The sequence below is a fragment of the Salvelinus sp. IW2-2015 genome, unplaced genomic scaffold (assembly GCF_002910315.2).
Source record: "Salvelinus sp. IW2-2015 unplaced genomic scaffold, ASM291031v2 Un_scaffold16391, whole genome shotgun sequence".
Taxonomy (NCBI): Eukaryota; Metazoa; Chordata; class Actinopteri; order Salmoniformes; family Salmonidae; genus Salvelinus; species Salvelinus sp. IW2-2015.
In genome coordinates, this window is record NW_019957564.1 from 123,562 (window position 1) to 138,539 (window position 14,978).

At 44.4% G+C, this 14,978-nt stretch overlaps 1 protein-coding gene across 1 annotated transcript in view; it reads left to right on the plus strand.

Moving 5' to 3' along the window:
- LOC112080587 (coiled-coil domain-containing protein 136) overlaps positions 1-12,824 on the plus strand; it is a 53,610-nt gene extending 40,786 nt beyond the window's left edge. The window contains exons 5-11 of the mRNA XM_024146386.2: positions 1,052-1,235; positions 3,692-3,809; positions 3,923-4,003; positions 5,467-5,761; positions 5,966-6,100; positions 7,509-7,623; positions 9,611-12,824. Coding sequence (XP_024002154.2) covers positions 1,052-1,235; positions 3,692-3,809; positions 3,923-4,003; positions 5,467-5,761; positions 5,966-6,100; positions 7,509-7,613 — 918 coding nt within the window. The 3' untranslated portion in view covers positions 7,614-7,623; positions 9,611-12,824. The remainder of the gene's footprint in view (positions 1-1,051; positions 1,236-3,691; positions 3,810-3,922; positions 4,004-5,466; positions 5,762-5,965; positions 6,101-7,508; positions 7,624-9,610) is intronic.
- Positions 12,825-14,978: the final 2,154 nt, after the last annotated feature.

The following is a 14,978-nucleotide window of genomic DNA, read 5'->3' on the forward strand; positions in this document are numbered from 1 at the left end:
CGGGAATTTTTGCAGGGGAACTAGGGGGGGTGAAAGGGATGGGGGCCAGGCCGAGGGTAGGCGGGGTAAGTTGTTCTTTTAGGCTCATTTGGCTTTTGTTACTTTTTGCTGTTGTTACGCACAAACGGGCCGCAGTGTTTTCCATCCACAGTGAGGGGACCAAGGGAGCAGGAGAACGGAGGAGAAAACTCTCATACATCTTGGTGAGGCTCCACGTAAAAAACGGCAAACACCTAAAAAGGCAGAATTTTAGCCATGTTGGGGGAGCGTCAGAGAGAGGCCCACCGTGATTGGCTGAATTACTGTAAACATTAAGGCAGAAGGGGATTGATGTTCCCGGTAAGGAAAGTTCTCAAGAGGAGAATGTGAACGTATTGTACAACCGTGTGAGTGCTCAAGAATTGCCCTCTTGCTCTGGTGGGAGCCCAGACGCCTTTTGTCCCTAACCCAGACAAGCCTATGTCCAGTACAATACTATTACTGTACCTCACACTATAACTAAGTAAGTAAGTAGCTTTGTCTGAGCCAGAAATGGCCCAGACTGTACTTCTTCGTAATGTTGTGGTCCAAGAAGTAATCTAGGTGGTGTGGTTCCTCTGTGCACTGTGTGTGTAAGAAGAGCTGGTCTGCAGACACTGCCATATTAGCCATGGCCTCTTTGAGCTCTGGCCATGTCTGTGTAAACCCATCAGTCTCTCTTCACTTTTAAAGTCAAGTATGTGCGTGTGTGTGTGTGTGTGATTAATGAGGAGAGGTGAGGCGACAGGGTTCTACTTTAGAGATAGAAAGCCCGACCAGAGCCAATGCCCTTGTCCCTCTCCTCTGCCTTCTCCCTCTTCACTCTCCTCCCCATATCCCTGGCTCATTCTGCTCTCGTGTCTGCTCTTTTGCAGCCAGGACATGTTTACTAGAGTGTTACCAGACCTTTCCTGAAACAAAAGGTCCTTGACAGAGTACAAGTCAACATTGCTTTGTCTTTTCTGAATTCAAAGATTGACATGAACTTTCTCCCTCTTCTCCTCTTCTCCCTCCTTCTCTCCTCTTCCTGCAGCAGGCGGGGGAGGAGGCAGCAGCGGAGAGGGAGAACGACATCGCCTCCCTGCAGGAGGAGCTGTGTCGTCTGAGGGCCGAGCTGCAGCGTCTCCGCWCCACGGCCCAAGAGTACGAGCTGGAGATCACCACCCTGCGGGCCGAAATCAGTATGAAGAGCATGAGGAGGGAGGGAGAGACTGACGGTACTATCATACTATATACTGCACTAACCCTGCATCTAACCCAAACTACTAACCACTACAACACCACACAAGCTGCAACACTGCTTAAACCCCTTGCACAAACTCAAAACACAACCATTCCACACACCCATTCCCTGCCCAACCAGTACACCACTCCATACATAACACTGAAGCAATGGAAACCAATCAGTGGTGAGGAAAATCCCAGTCAGTATACCCAATAATACGGCACAGTATTATGATCCAGTTAAAACTGTAGGCCGGATCCAATAGAAGACTCAACAGGTCCAGTTGGCAGAGAGGCCTTCTTAGCAGCAGAGAATTGTGGGTAAATACGAGAGAGTCTGGGACTCATCATCGTAACTCCAGGGTTGCCAGATTTGGCTTTAGCCGTCTCCATTAAAACACACTTCGGCAATGTTTAGAGGATTTATGAGTGTTATTGATCGCAGGCTTATGGTTACTGGTGAAGTCACGCATGGAGAGTTCAAGGTGTCACCACTATACTGTTAGGATAATATGGTAATGACACAGCACCACTGTGTGTACTCAAACAAGAGGGAGGAAAGCCAACAGCCTCTGTTTAAGTTTGATGGGTTGATTCTCTCGTGGTTCCGCTAGTCCGTAACGATCTGGGTAGATCCCCTTTCAGTTTTAATGCCCCCCATTGTTGGATAGGATGCAGAACTCCTTGCCTCTTGATTCACTGGTGCCGCCAGGGTAGTTTATGGCTCTAGTATTAGATGTGTTGAATGAGAGTTGCAGTTGTTTTGAGTGAATGAAGAGATGGTTGTAATGTTGAAAGTTGTAATTTGTAGTTTTTGTAAAAGTTTAAAAAATAATCTTTGTTAGAGTGATCATTTCTCTATTGTTGTATTGTTGTGCTGAAAATGAGACGCTGGTCTCGATAAGTTTCCCCAGACGAAATAAAATATACCAATAAAAATAAAAATAAATTATACCTGATGAGTAACAAACTGTTTCGGAGAAAATGAGGATCACAATCTGTCTTGGCATCTGTAGGGATGATTCAGACTGAAAACTGATTCCTCCTTCAAACACTCAAGTCCAGAAAGCAGGCGAAAGCTTTTAAAAGTTTTACTGTGTTCTCTGTCTCGATGTGCTCATTTGTTACAGCTGCTACTCCTTTATTTGATTGAATGCTAATTAAGTAGAAAAACAACTCTGCCCTACACAAAACCAACCCAATAGTAGATATAAATGAGTTAAAGTCCCATATTTTTCCAGAGCTGCTTTTTTCAATTGGTTATTTTCAGAGGAGAGCCTGGGCGGTCTGGGTGGTGTGTGTATACGCAGGCGGGCAGACAGGCAGACAGGCAGACAGACAGACAGACAGACAGACAGACAGACAGACAGACAGACAGACAGACAGACAGACAGACAGACAGACAGACAGACAGACAGACAGACAGACAGACAGACAGACAGACAGACAGACAGACAGACAGACAGACAGTGTTGTAAACCTCTCTTCTGGTGGTTTCTTCTCTCCCTACTTTATGTATTCAGTATAATGACGACATAACATATTCTCTAGCAGAATGAGTAACACAGGGTTACTTGATCAAAGGCTGTCTCTCTCTGTGTGTGACCTGTATTATATTGGCAGTTCACAGTACTCTATCCTCGTGCATCTCCAGTCTGTGCATGACTTTCATTAGCCTGTCTAATAGCAGGGCTAATGCCAGAGAGAGAAAGAGAGAAGAAAAGAGAGGAAGGAAAGAAGAGGGGGAGGGGGAGAAGGTGGTATTGAGACAGAATTAGGACAATGAAAGTAAAGGAAAGCAGGGATTCAGAAAGGGTAAAGCAGTAAAGACGATTCAGCGCAAGATACAGTGGTAGGTCTAAGTGTACTGTACCTCACCCAGTCACATAAACACATTAGGCTGTTCTCATGGCCATAAATCAGGATCTTGAACAAGAAGTGGCAACCTCTCTCATAGCCACCCACACATACACACTTTCAGGTATACACACACGTACACACGTTTAGGTATACACACATAAACACACGCTGCCCAGCAACATTACAAACAACATTCCTAATTATAACACCTGTAAGAGGAGCTCTTTSGCGCCATAGCGCTGTCATGTCTAAAGGTAAGCTTATACTTGCTTATTTCCAGACTTTATACTCAACTCTCCCACACTCATTGACCACCCTCATCCAGGGGAGGATTGAGCCTCTCAGCCAACGCCAGGGTGTCGTTAACAGTATACTGTAGCGTCCTCCATTGTCCCTGTTTCATACCGGTCTCCATCTAGTCAACCTCTGCTCGCCTTCCTCGCCATATCACACCCTTTCCTGTGGAACCTGTTACCATGACTACGTATTGTTAACATGGTTCAGTGCGTCAACTTTCCCACCCCAACACACACCCAAGACAAAACAGCACACACTCATGTGACCCTGTGTACGCGTGTGTGTGTTCCAGGTGAGGTAAGCCAGCTGACGGCGGAGTGTCATACCATTTCAGAYGAGTGTCAGGCCCTGAAGGACGAAAACAAACAGCTGAGCCACAAACTGCAGCAGCTGCAGCAGCAGCGAGCCGGGTGAGTGGCCGAGCCGCCAGTCGATCAAGCTGCCGACCAATCAGTCACAGCCTCTCTATGTCTGGAGACCCTCACATTGCTCTACAAACCTACCGTCTGTTTATTGTCTGCAGATCATCTATCATAACTTTTTGTCTGGGGTCTGATGTGTCAGTAACAAGCTGTCAGTCCACAGATAAGACAAGATCACACAGGTAAACGTAAGAGTCTTTTTATAGCCTTCTGTATGGTTAAAGCCTTTGTCTCTTCCATCTCTCTCTGTGTCCCCAAGAAATGTCTTCCTTGGTCGTCTGTGTGTGTCTGGATGTGTGAGAGTGTGATCTCGTTCCTACAGTACACACCCTGTAACATAACTAGGAGACCTATGTGTGTATTTGTGTATGTGTGTGTGTGTGTGTGTCTGTGAGCGTGCATGTGTTACAGGTCCCAGTTTTGGGACTGGTGCAGCAGATAATAGTTCCTTTACAGGAACTAACGTCCTGCGGCTGATAGTGGCACGTCAAAGAGCTCAATACTCTGGTAGTACTCTATGTACTCAGTGAGTACTGCATTCTTACATAACATGCTTGACACAGTTCCCTATAAACCCTCCACTCTCTGCTCTCTGGTGTCACCACTCTGATCAAAGGTGATACAGAGACACAGGAGAACATCTCCATTTGAGCTCCATGTAAACAGACCTGATATTGAGGTGGCTATACTGTATATAGCAGGCTGCAATAGCACAGCAGAGCACTGTGGGAAATTAAATCAATGATCTTACTGTAAGAGCATACTTAGGCCTGGTTTCATTTCATCCCCTAGACCCTAGCCCCTCTTGTCCCCTTTGAAGTGATTGTTTAATGTGGGTGAGGCCTTAGGAAACGACGTTGTCTAATTCTAGGATGCATAGACTAGTAAGGATGCAGCCTGTGTATGTAAGGGTTCTGTATCCTGACATAAGTCATTTCCTGTTTTTGAAAGATAATTTGTGTCTTTTCATTGTGAGTTCTGGGTTTGTGGCAACTTCGTATTAGGAAGGAAATTTCATTGAATTCATTCTCAAGTCCGTCTTCCAACCCAGATCTACTCAAATGAAATACACGACACACTTATCCAATGTTAGCTCCGGAGAAAGAATCTCAGACTTATTGGCAGAAGTAGTGACTCATGTTTTCCCAGAATGAAAGAGAGCTGTGGTTGGTCCTTCACGGTATTGCACTGTAATACATCACACTGAATACAGTAGTTACTTCAATGCACTCTAGTCTTGTACACTGATAGTGCTCATCAATTTTTAAGCTTCAATTATTTATGTTCACTCTACCGATTCACAGAATGTATGGGTGTGTTTTAGCAAAGTACTCTGTAGTGTAATGGGGTGATCTGACCATATAAGCTGTTATGTCATGAATGTTTAAACTCTGGGAGAGTTGTGGTTGGCCCAGGGGACAGAGTTAAATCTGTTTAAACTCTGTGAGAGTTATTGTTGGCCCACAATATAATTTTCTCCCACTGAATAAATGTTGCTGAGAGGTAATGAGGTGAGTACTGCACTGCGGATTTCAACAACACCACAGCAAAGGCACACGCACGCACGCACCCGCGCGCACACACACACACAGATGAATGATGCTTATAAATTGCTAACACATTGAATGATCTCTCTGGATGACAGCTCCAATGATGTCTACCTGGCCTTGAGAGGGGAGGGGGACGAAGACCAGAAGGATGAGGGTGTTGGGCAGGATGAGGAATCAGTGAAAGCTGGAGGCTACATGACCCTGTCCCAGACCCACGGTGKGCAGACCCAGACTGGGCAAGGTGGGCGCTTGGTGGATGCATCCATCCAGAAGAACATCTCGTTTGATGGCAAGCCCATCACCAATTGGAACGGGGGACCCACTGAAGTCTTCTCCCTACGAGACCAACTCAAACTGGCTGAGGAGAGGGCCTCGCAAGTACAGAGACAAGTATGGACACAGACACATACAAGTCTTATAAAACAGAGTAAGCCAATGTGATAATGAAAATGCTGTCTCTTTCTCTCTCTCTCTCTCTCTCTCTCTCTCTCTCTCTCTTTCTCCTCCTCCTCTATCTCTCTCTCCTCTCTCTCTCTCTCTTCTCTCGCTCTCTCTCTCTCTCTCTCTCTCTCTCTCTCTCTCCCTCCCTCCCAGTGTGAAGGGTTGAAGGGGGAGCTTACGGAACTTCAGGGGCTGTTTGACTGCAGCCAGAAGGAGAGGGTTGAGCTGGAGCAGGAACTGCATCACTGCAGGGTGGAGCTAGAGAGGCTGGGCGGCAGGAAGTCACAGGTGAGAGGTCAGCGGTTGGAGGGAGGTAACTTTGGTAACGATGGCCTCTTCTGTGTATGAGTTGGTGAAAACAAGTGTTCCTATAAGGGGACAATCACTACACATGTGTTATAAGAAGGGTTATGGTGGTGAAGGAGCTAGTTATGAGGTAAGTAGAAGGGAACGAGAAGACAACTATACACAAACACACCTGTATTTACAGTACACTTGAGTAACTGTGCACTAACTAACCCATTGTCCTCAAGCATCAAGTCTGTCTGTCTGCCTGTATTGTGTGCATGTGGGTCAGTAACAACAGCTCAGTCAAACAGCTATGTCTCATGGAATCGTGACTTGTCTCTCGTCCTCTTTCTACCTCCAGTCCTCTCTCTGCCTCCAGTGGTGTAGTCAGTTATTTTTGTGTCCTCGACTTTGGTCCCTGGCTTCTTCTGCCCTCAACATGCATTGCTTCAATGGCGGTGTGTTTCTGCGTCCTGTCGCCCTGTCCAGTGTCTGTCCCCGTGTCCACCTAAACAATCCAGTTCCTATCCTCTTTCTCTTCCTCTTCCTTTCTGATGCCATCAAAACCAGGAAGTGCTGAATCAGAGTTTTGTTGAAAACTGAATAACAAAAAGGACAAATCAACCCACATGTTATTATAGTGTACAAATGTGCGCTTATAAGCAAGCCACTCTACCCTTGATGATTTGATTGGGTGTACGTGGTCTCCTTATCAAGGATTTGGACATAGACCATCCAGCCTGAATACCACAGCAGTTCATGTCACTCACCTGTCCTCCATAGTTGTAGTTTCTCTTGTGACGAAACCCCCCCACCCACACTGCTGGGCTGCCTACAACTCCCAGGGTTCTCTCTGTCTGAGTGACCGTTTGAGTGACAGGCAGCACTTTTCAGTGTTGGCAGAGATCTTTAAATGACAAGATGGAACCATTACACAAGTTGTTCATCTGGTCTTTAACCATCTTTGATGTGCTCTAATGCCATGCTCTTTCTGTTTCTCCCCCTCCCTTCATCGTTGCCATGGCTGTGTTTTGTTGAAAACTCATATTTCTAAACGTATTCACATTCATATTGTCAAATCTGTCTACCATAACCACCCTTCAAAACGTTGCGCAATATGGTTTTTATTATCAATCTGCCTGTCTCTTTATTTCTTTCGTTCTCCCTCTCTGTCACTCACCCTCTCTGTCCTTGTCTATTGGTCTCTCTACCTGTCTATCTGCCTGTCATCTCATTTATCTACCTCTCAATCACCTCATGATGTTTTATTTACATATCTGTTGTCTCTTCATCTATCTCTCCATATGTAATTCTTTCACTTTTGTCTCCCTTTATTATGATTTGTGATTTCTCTCACCACCTCCCTCCTCCTCTCTCATGCCCACATGATCCCTTGTTTTCTCCCCAGAACTGCACTCCTCCGTCTGAGCCCCCTGTTCTCTCCATCCCCTTCATAGGAATGATTGTAATAATGGCCCTGATATGGTGCTGGTGGGAGGAGCTGGCGTCCTAGAGGGGACCAGGTATGGGCATGCCCTTTCTTTATCTAGAAGAATCAAATATAGTMAACTCTTATTCCCTCTAAGAGAGGCTGAATATCTGTTGTAGATGCAGATTGTTCAGCCTCTGGCTGTGGSTGTGCCTGAATRTAGAATACTGCACACACAGAAATACTGTAGATAGCGAATGTATAGGGCCAGTACATATGGTTCCTGTTAGTAGTTAAATGTTATTAGAGTTCGTAGTTCAAAGTTCTGACAGTGATCTGATCTGTTGTGGAAGGGTACCTTATTCCACTGACATAAAGACTCGGATTCAAGCATAAGCGTGTGCTGGAAAGACCAGCTATTACAGTGGAGTAGACCCATGTCTTACAATGTAAGTTGTCCCTCTAAGAATCACGTTTCCCTTGATCTGTCAATCAAACTAAAGCTGTTTTAGGAACGCAATCTCTATGGTGAACAATAAACATCCAAAGCCACTTGAACACCAAATGGGCTAGAACCAAAACGTTAATAGAGGGTGGCGAAAAGACTTTACGGATATCAGCGACTTGGCTCCCGTTGGGTTAAACTGGCTGAAAATGTACCGTGTGGTCTGTTTTGTTCCTCTGAAGGTGGGCCGTCAACCTTAGAGTTAGCGGAGTCACTGAGGCAGACAGTCCAATAACTCAGTTTCACCCAGCAGTCTCCAAATGCACCATTCACTGTGTTTACTATGACTCTACTGAATGGAATGGCTCCGATTGTAAGAATACTAAGAACTTGGCTTGGAACAGCCAAGCAGCCGCCACACTTGAAAAGCTGTGAGTAAGAGAGAAATGAAAAGGAGAGAGAAGAAAGAGACTTTCACACTTGCTTGCCTGTTCCTCTGATGTTTTCGTCCGAGAAAGGTGGCTTTTTTTTGAGTGGTCCGTCACACTTAGCCGAGAGAAACACAGTGACACGCGGCTCCTTTCATGTCTCCATTGGGACTGTGCCGAGATTACCGCTAGAGCCAAGATGGATGACACAGCGCTAATGTCAACACCCACCGCTCCTGCCTGACCTCCACAGGTGGGACAGCAGCCAGGAAGCCAGGGAACTGAGGTTTAGAAAAACCTTCTCTCCCTCCAACCTCCAGCCAGCTGAATGCTGTGTTGTGGTCAGCCTGCAGTGAGGCATAGCCCTTTCTGCACCTCTCTCTCTTGTATGGCCCCTGACAGATTTAGCCGACAGGGGTCTTGGGACATTTAGAATGAGGTTTGGCTATTTACCTTGGGACATTTAGAATGAGGTTTGGCAATTTACCTTGGGATATTTAGAATGAGGTTTGGCTATTTACCTTGTGACATTTARAATGAGGTATGGCTATTTACCTTGGGACATTTAGAATGAGGTATGGCTATTTACCTTGGGACATTTAGAATGAGGTATGGCTCTTTACCTTGGGACATTTAGCCTGAGTTGGAGTGTTTGTCTTTTATTGTAGTGAGTGAGGGTTCAGAAGCTTTAATGAGAGTGTCAGGCGTCCATTTTAGGATGACATGGCCACAAGTTGTGTGTGTGTGTATATGTGTGTGTGTGTGTGTCGGCGAGAAGCTGTCAGTACACTACACCACACTCAGGGGGGATCCTCTTACTGGGCTCCAGGGTGACATCACTGCTAAAACTTCTCTCTCTCTCTCTCTCTCTCTCTCTCTCTCTCTCTCTCTCTCTCTCTCTGCAGCTAACAACACCACTCAAGTCTTCTCTCTTCTCACATAGGAGTGTGTAGGTTGGTTGTGTGGGTCTGTATCCCAATTGAGCTGTAAATTATTGGGCTGTAAGGCACAAAATAGTCCTTTGTCCAACATGTGTGTTGAGGAAATGGATGTGTCCAAAGTGTATGCAAAGCGAAGTGGTTGTTTGAGCTACTCTGACCAAACTCGAGGAGCTGGTACGGTATGTGTGTTAAAACTTGAGCTGTCCTTATTGTGAATGAATAACCTCTGTGACCTTTGAACCCTGTCCTCTGTCCTCTTGCCACCAGGAGRGCGAGGGAGGCTGGAACCTGGTGGCGGTGGTTGCCGTGGCAGTGCTTGTAGTCCTGATAGTCCCCAGCCTTTCCAGAGCGTTTACCTGAGGACTACACAGAACGGAAGTCACTGTACAGGAAATGACTGTGCCGGTTTCCCCTGGCAACACTGGCAATGCCATGCCCTTATCTCATGATGCCCTTGTCAAGTCTCCTCCTCGCTTCATCTTCCAAGGAGGACTACATCGACAACTGACATTTTCACCAGGAAATACAACACAACAAGGAAGTAGTCTAAAGGAGAAATACCTATACCTGTTTAAGCCACTCAAAAGATAAGGACGGCAATATCTTGTTTCTCTCTTTAAAGTCCTTCAGTTTGACTCAATCGGTTTCCCTCTCTACTACTCTTCTCTCTGCACTTCTTTAGATAAACATACGAGTTTAAGGGAACAGCATAATATAACAGGGACTGCCTCGGAGTTTGTGGAAGTACGGTGTCTGCATGGGAGTCAATGGAAAGACACAATTTAGCACAGAACATGTCTGTGCATTTATTGATTGATCGGTTGATGGTTTATTATTTGATTGGTTGATGGTTGATTGGTTTATTGACAACCTGTAAAGGTTGAGTTGGGAAAAGCTCATGCACATATTGAGTCACTGATGAGATGTTTCTCTTTCTAATGGGCATGTGATCTTTCCCCAGATCCTACCCCTCCTTTTGAATCACTTTGAACATTGCCAATGCAATTGTCTCTCCTACACCTGTGTCTTTACGGCTCACAATTTACTCTTTCAACACTTTTCCTTCTGTTTATGTTGTGGCATGCTCTTTTTACGTTTAAATTAAGATGTGTGGAGGAGGGTTTGATTATATGAGTTTGATGTATTGGATGTTTGTCTCCTTTGTAAATGGTTCTTTCTCTTTCTCGTCTGCATCTGTGTGACTCTCTCTCTCTCTGTCTCTCTCTCGCTCTCTCTCTCTCACTTTCTCCTTACAATTGGTTATATCTTGTATGTGAATGGAACCACAACCACTATACGCATCTATACAGACGAACAATACTATCATTAATGCAACTTGGTGTATTCAATTTGACAGTCCAAATCATTTCCAGCTAGATGTCTATTTTTGTAGCCATAGGAAGAATTTATCCCCAAGACTGAGGAGTTATTTAATGACTGATTCCACTGTGTTTGGTTCTGCTTAGAAACAGAACTTAATAACAAGGCTCGTTATTTGAAACAGAGAGTTATTTTTGCAAATAGACATTGTGTTTAAATGTTTTGCATAATTTTTTWATATTWATCGTGACAAGCATTCTGAAAAATTACAAACAATCAACATAGGTCACCAAAATGAAAAGTGGAGCCAGTGATGAAATATGGACCATTGTTTTTTAGGATGTGCATTTTGGCGTTTCTTTGACCTARTATTTTCGTCTTGTACTGTTTGCGTTCTACTCTCTGCTATCTATATTCTCCAACGATGGTGCCCTTTTCTTTGTTGGCACGAAGCATACAGATTCATGGGACCTTTTCAGTGTCATTGCTGTAAGCTTGACACAACACATTCCAATGATAGATTGACTAAACAACAACAGCGATGTGACACTGTTGTCATGGAGAAGACGTCTAACCTTTACTCTGCCGTTTCGGCACCTAAGGAGTGCACCGAGAATACTTTTTGATTCTTACTCTACCGTTGGCATGATTTAGCTACCGTGGAAATACAAATCCTTTCAACTCCTTTGTTACCTGTGGAGCAAAATGTCAGAAATGCGTTTTGCATTGAGTTAGAACGGTGGTGTTATTTTAGAGCTGCCGGAGTTAAATGCTCTTTGTCCAGGAACACACAACGACTATGACTGAGAGAGCAATCTAACATAAAATGTTTTCTTTTCTAGAGGATCGTTTGTGAGAAACGTGTACAGAATGCAGTAAGCGTTATAGCTGGTGCCTGGATTCGTAGTGTGCTTTCATGACTGACAGTTGGCTTGTTTCATAGATGTATGTAGGTGAGCTAATCAGCTAACATTCTGTGGGTGTGTAGGTGACAAGACATTGAAAGCGTGCTTAGCCAATATTCTTCTGTATTCCAGTATCCCATTGTAGAGTTATAATTATAAATATGTATAGGTAATTAGTGCTTCTAATTTGTGCTATGAATCAATAAATTACGACTATAAGTATATAATATTAGTTTCAATACATGTTTGATAATCATAATCGTATGATAGGCAATTAAACACTGAGGTGACCTGAAAAACATGAATGCTTATAGGCTGTAAATGTATGTATGTAAAAACAATATCTGTAGTTGTGTACCAACATGTGGTATTTGTATTGTATTGTAAATAGGAAATAGTTTAGCACAGTTAAATAACATGGTTTGTTGATTTGAGAGCAGTTCTAGATTGAGTAGAGGGTTCTTTTTTAATTGACTGAACACAGCCAGTGCATGAGTAGTGTATATGTGTGAGACAGTAACATGTATAGATATTGCATGTTAGACTTAGTAAACAACTTGCATGCCTATAGATGGGTAGATCTAGTTCCTGTAGTCACAGTCATTTCAGCCAATGCATTATGACTGTCTTAATGCATGACTAATCAGAAACATTTGTGATTTTCTTTCTCACTATGTCAGTCTCTCTTAGTTGATTTACTACTTTACTGGGTTGTCACTATTCATATTTTCACTTTGGTTTCATACAGTCTATTCTATTCTATCCTACTCTACTCTATTCTACTTCTTCAATTGTCTGGTCTCTACAATGTATATAGATTTTTGGGGTATTTCTTCTCTGCTGTGCTTCAAATACTGTAAATTCCACTGACTGTATTTTCTTTTTACCCTGCTTCTATTCCAGCATGGAAGTTTAAACAATAAGGGAGAGACACATTACGGAAACTATTCTACATGTCAAAACAACCTGTGCTCTTAACTAGAAACTGGCTGCTGCGCACTGTATGTGATGATGTGAAGTTTGACCTTTGACCTTATGTAAAGCTGCTGCTCTCTGTCTGGGTCTGTGTGACATGGCTACTGTCAATGTCTGTTTTATGCGCTGCTGAATCTGATTTAGCCATAGTCTCTACTACAACACCTTGTCAGTCAATGTCTCTATGAGCTTTTATGGGTTAATGAGAATATTGTGAGTATTTTAGTAAATAGTCTGTACATTTTGTAAATGAACTGAGAAATAAAAGTAGTTTATCCTTATTCTCTCTYTCTCTCTGTCTAAACTCAGCAAAAAAAGAAACGTCCTCTCACTGTCAACTGCGTTTATTTTCAGCAAACTTAACATGTGTAAATATTTGTATGAACATAACAAGATTCAACAACTGAGACATAAACTGAACAAGTTCCACAGACAAGTGACTAACAGAAACGGAATTATGTGTCCCTGAACAAAGGGGGGGTCAAAATCAAAAGTAACAGTCAGTATCTGGTGTGGCCACCAGCTGCATTAAGTAGTGCAGTGCATCTCCTCCTCGTGGACTGCACCAGATTTGCCAGTTCTTGCTGTGAGATGTTACCCCACTCTTCCACCAAGGCACCTGCAAGTTCCCGAACATTTCTGGGGGGAATGGCCTAGCCCTCACCCTCCGATCCAACAGATCCCAGACCTGCTCAATAGGATTGAGATGGCAGAACACTGACAKTCCTGTCTTGCAGGAAATCACACACAGAACGAGCAGTATGGCTGGTGGCATTCKCATGCTGGAGGSTCATGTCAGGAGGAGCCTGCAGGAAGGGTACCACATGAGGGAGGAGGATGTCTTCCCTGTAATGCACAGCTTTGAGATTGCCTGCAATGACAACAAGCTCAGTCCGATGATGCTGTGACACACCGCCCTAGACCATGACGGACCCTCCACCTCCAAATCGATCCTGCTCCAGAGTACAGGCCACGGTGTAACGCTTATTCCTCGACGATAAACGCGAATCTGACCATGACCCCTGGTGAGACAAAACCGTGACTCGTCAGTGAAGAGCACTATTTGCCGGTCCTGTCTGGTCCAGAGACGGTGGGTTTGTGCCCATAGGCAACGACGTTGCCGGTGATGTCTGGTGAGGACCAGCCTTACAACAGGCCTACAAGCCCTCAGTCCAGCCTCTCTCAGCCTATTGCGGACAGTCTGAGCACTGATGGAGCGATTGTGCGTTCCTGGTGTAACTCGGGCAGTTGGTGTTGCCATCCTGTACCTTTCCCGTAGGTGTGATGTTCGGATGTACCGATCCTGTGCAGGTGTTGTTACACGTGGTCTGCCACTGCGAGGACAATCAGCTGTCTGTCCTGTCTCCCTGTAGCCCTGTCTTAGGCATCTCACAGTACGGACATTGCAATTTATTGCCCTGGCCACATCTGCAGTCCTCATGCCTCCTTGCATGCCTAAGGTACGTTCACGCAGATGAGCAGGGACCCTGGGCATCTTTCTTTTGGTGTTTTTGAGTCAGTAGAAAGGCCTCTTTAATGTCCTAAGTTTTCATTACTGTGACCTTAATTGTAAGCTGTTAGTGTCTTAACGACCGTTCCAGAGGTGCATGTTCATTAATTTCTTATGGTTCATTGAACAAGCATGGGAAACCGTGTTTAAACCCTTTACAGTGAAGATCTGTGAAGTTATTTGGATTTTTACGAATTATCTTTGAAAGACAGGGTCCTGGAAAAGGGACAATTATTTTTCTGCTGATTTTATGTGTGTGAACTCAACTGGTCTCAAAGCAATGTTACTGTAAAAGAATGCTCATGAACATGCTGTCTCATATGAACAATCCTGATCAATGTTATTTTGCCATATCCCAGAAACATCCTAATCTCAGTTAGAAATGTATATGGTGTATTCAATCCAAGTGAATTGCAGACTACAAGCTTAAGACAGTTCAGTCCGATCTTTATTCGCTGTGTGACTGACCTGTTGACAGGTCAGAGAGGAGGATCCAAAGGAACATCGTAAAGAGGAAAGATGATCAACACTCCCTGCATCGTAGCCCCCTGCAACCCTATCACTCCCCTCTTGGTCCTTAATTAACTGTCTCTCCCTCCTCCAGGGGTTTTATATATRGTTCCAGCGCTCAGTGTCAAAGCCTCTCACTCAGATCCATTACAAGTGAGGACCGCACATGATGGACGCACCCTATTCTCTACTATACACACGCTATTCACTATACTCTTGTCATTATACAGTTATGATACACACTATAGTGCGTGTATGCAGAGTCCCTTTCTCCACGCTGCTTGGTCCTTGTGGTGGGTAGTTCTGTCACGCCCGTCGGAAGAAGTGGACCAAGGTGCAGCGTGGTGAGCATACATTTTCCTTTATTTTTTAAATGTCGCCAACAAAACAATAAACAACAAAAACGAACGTGAAA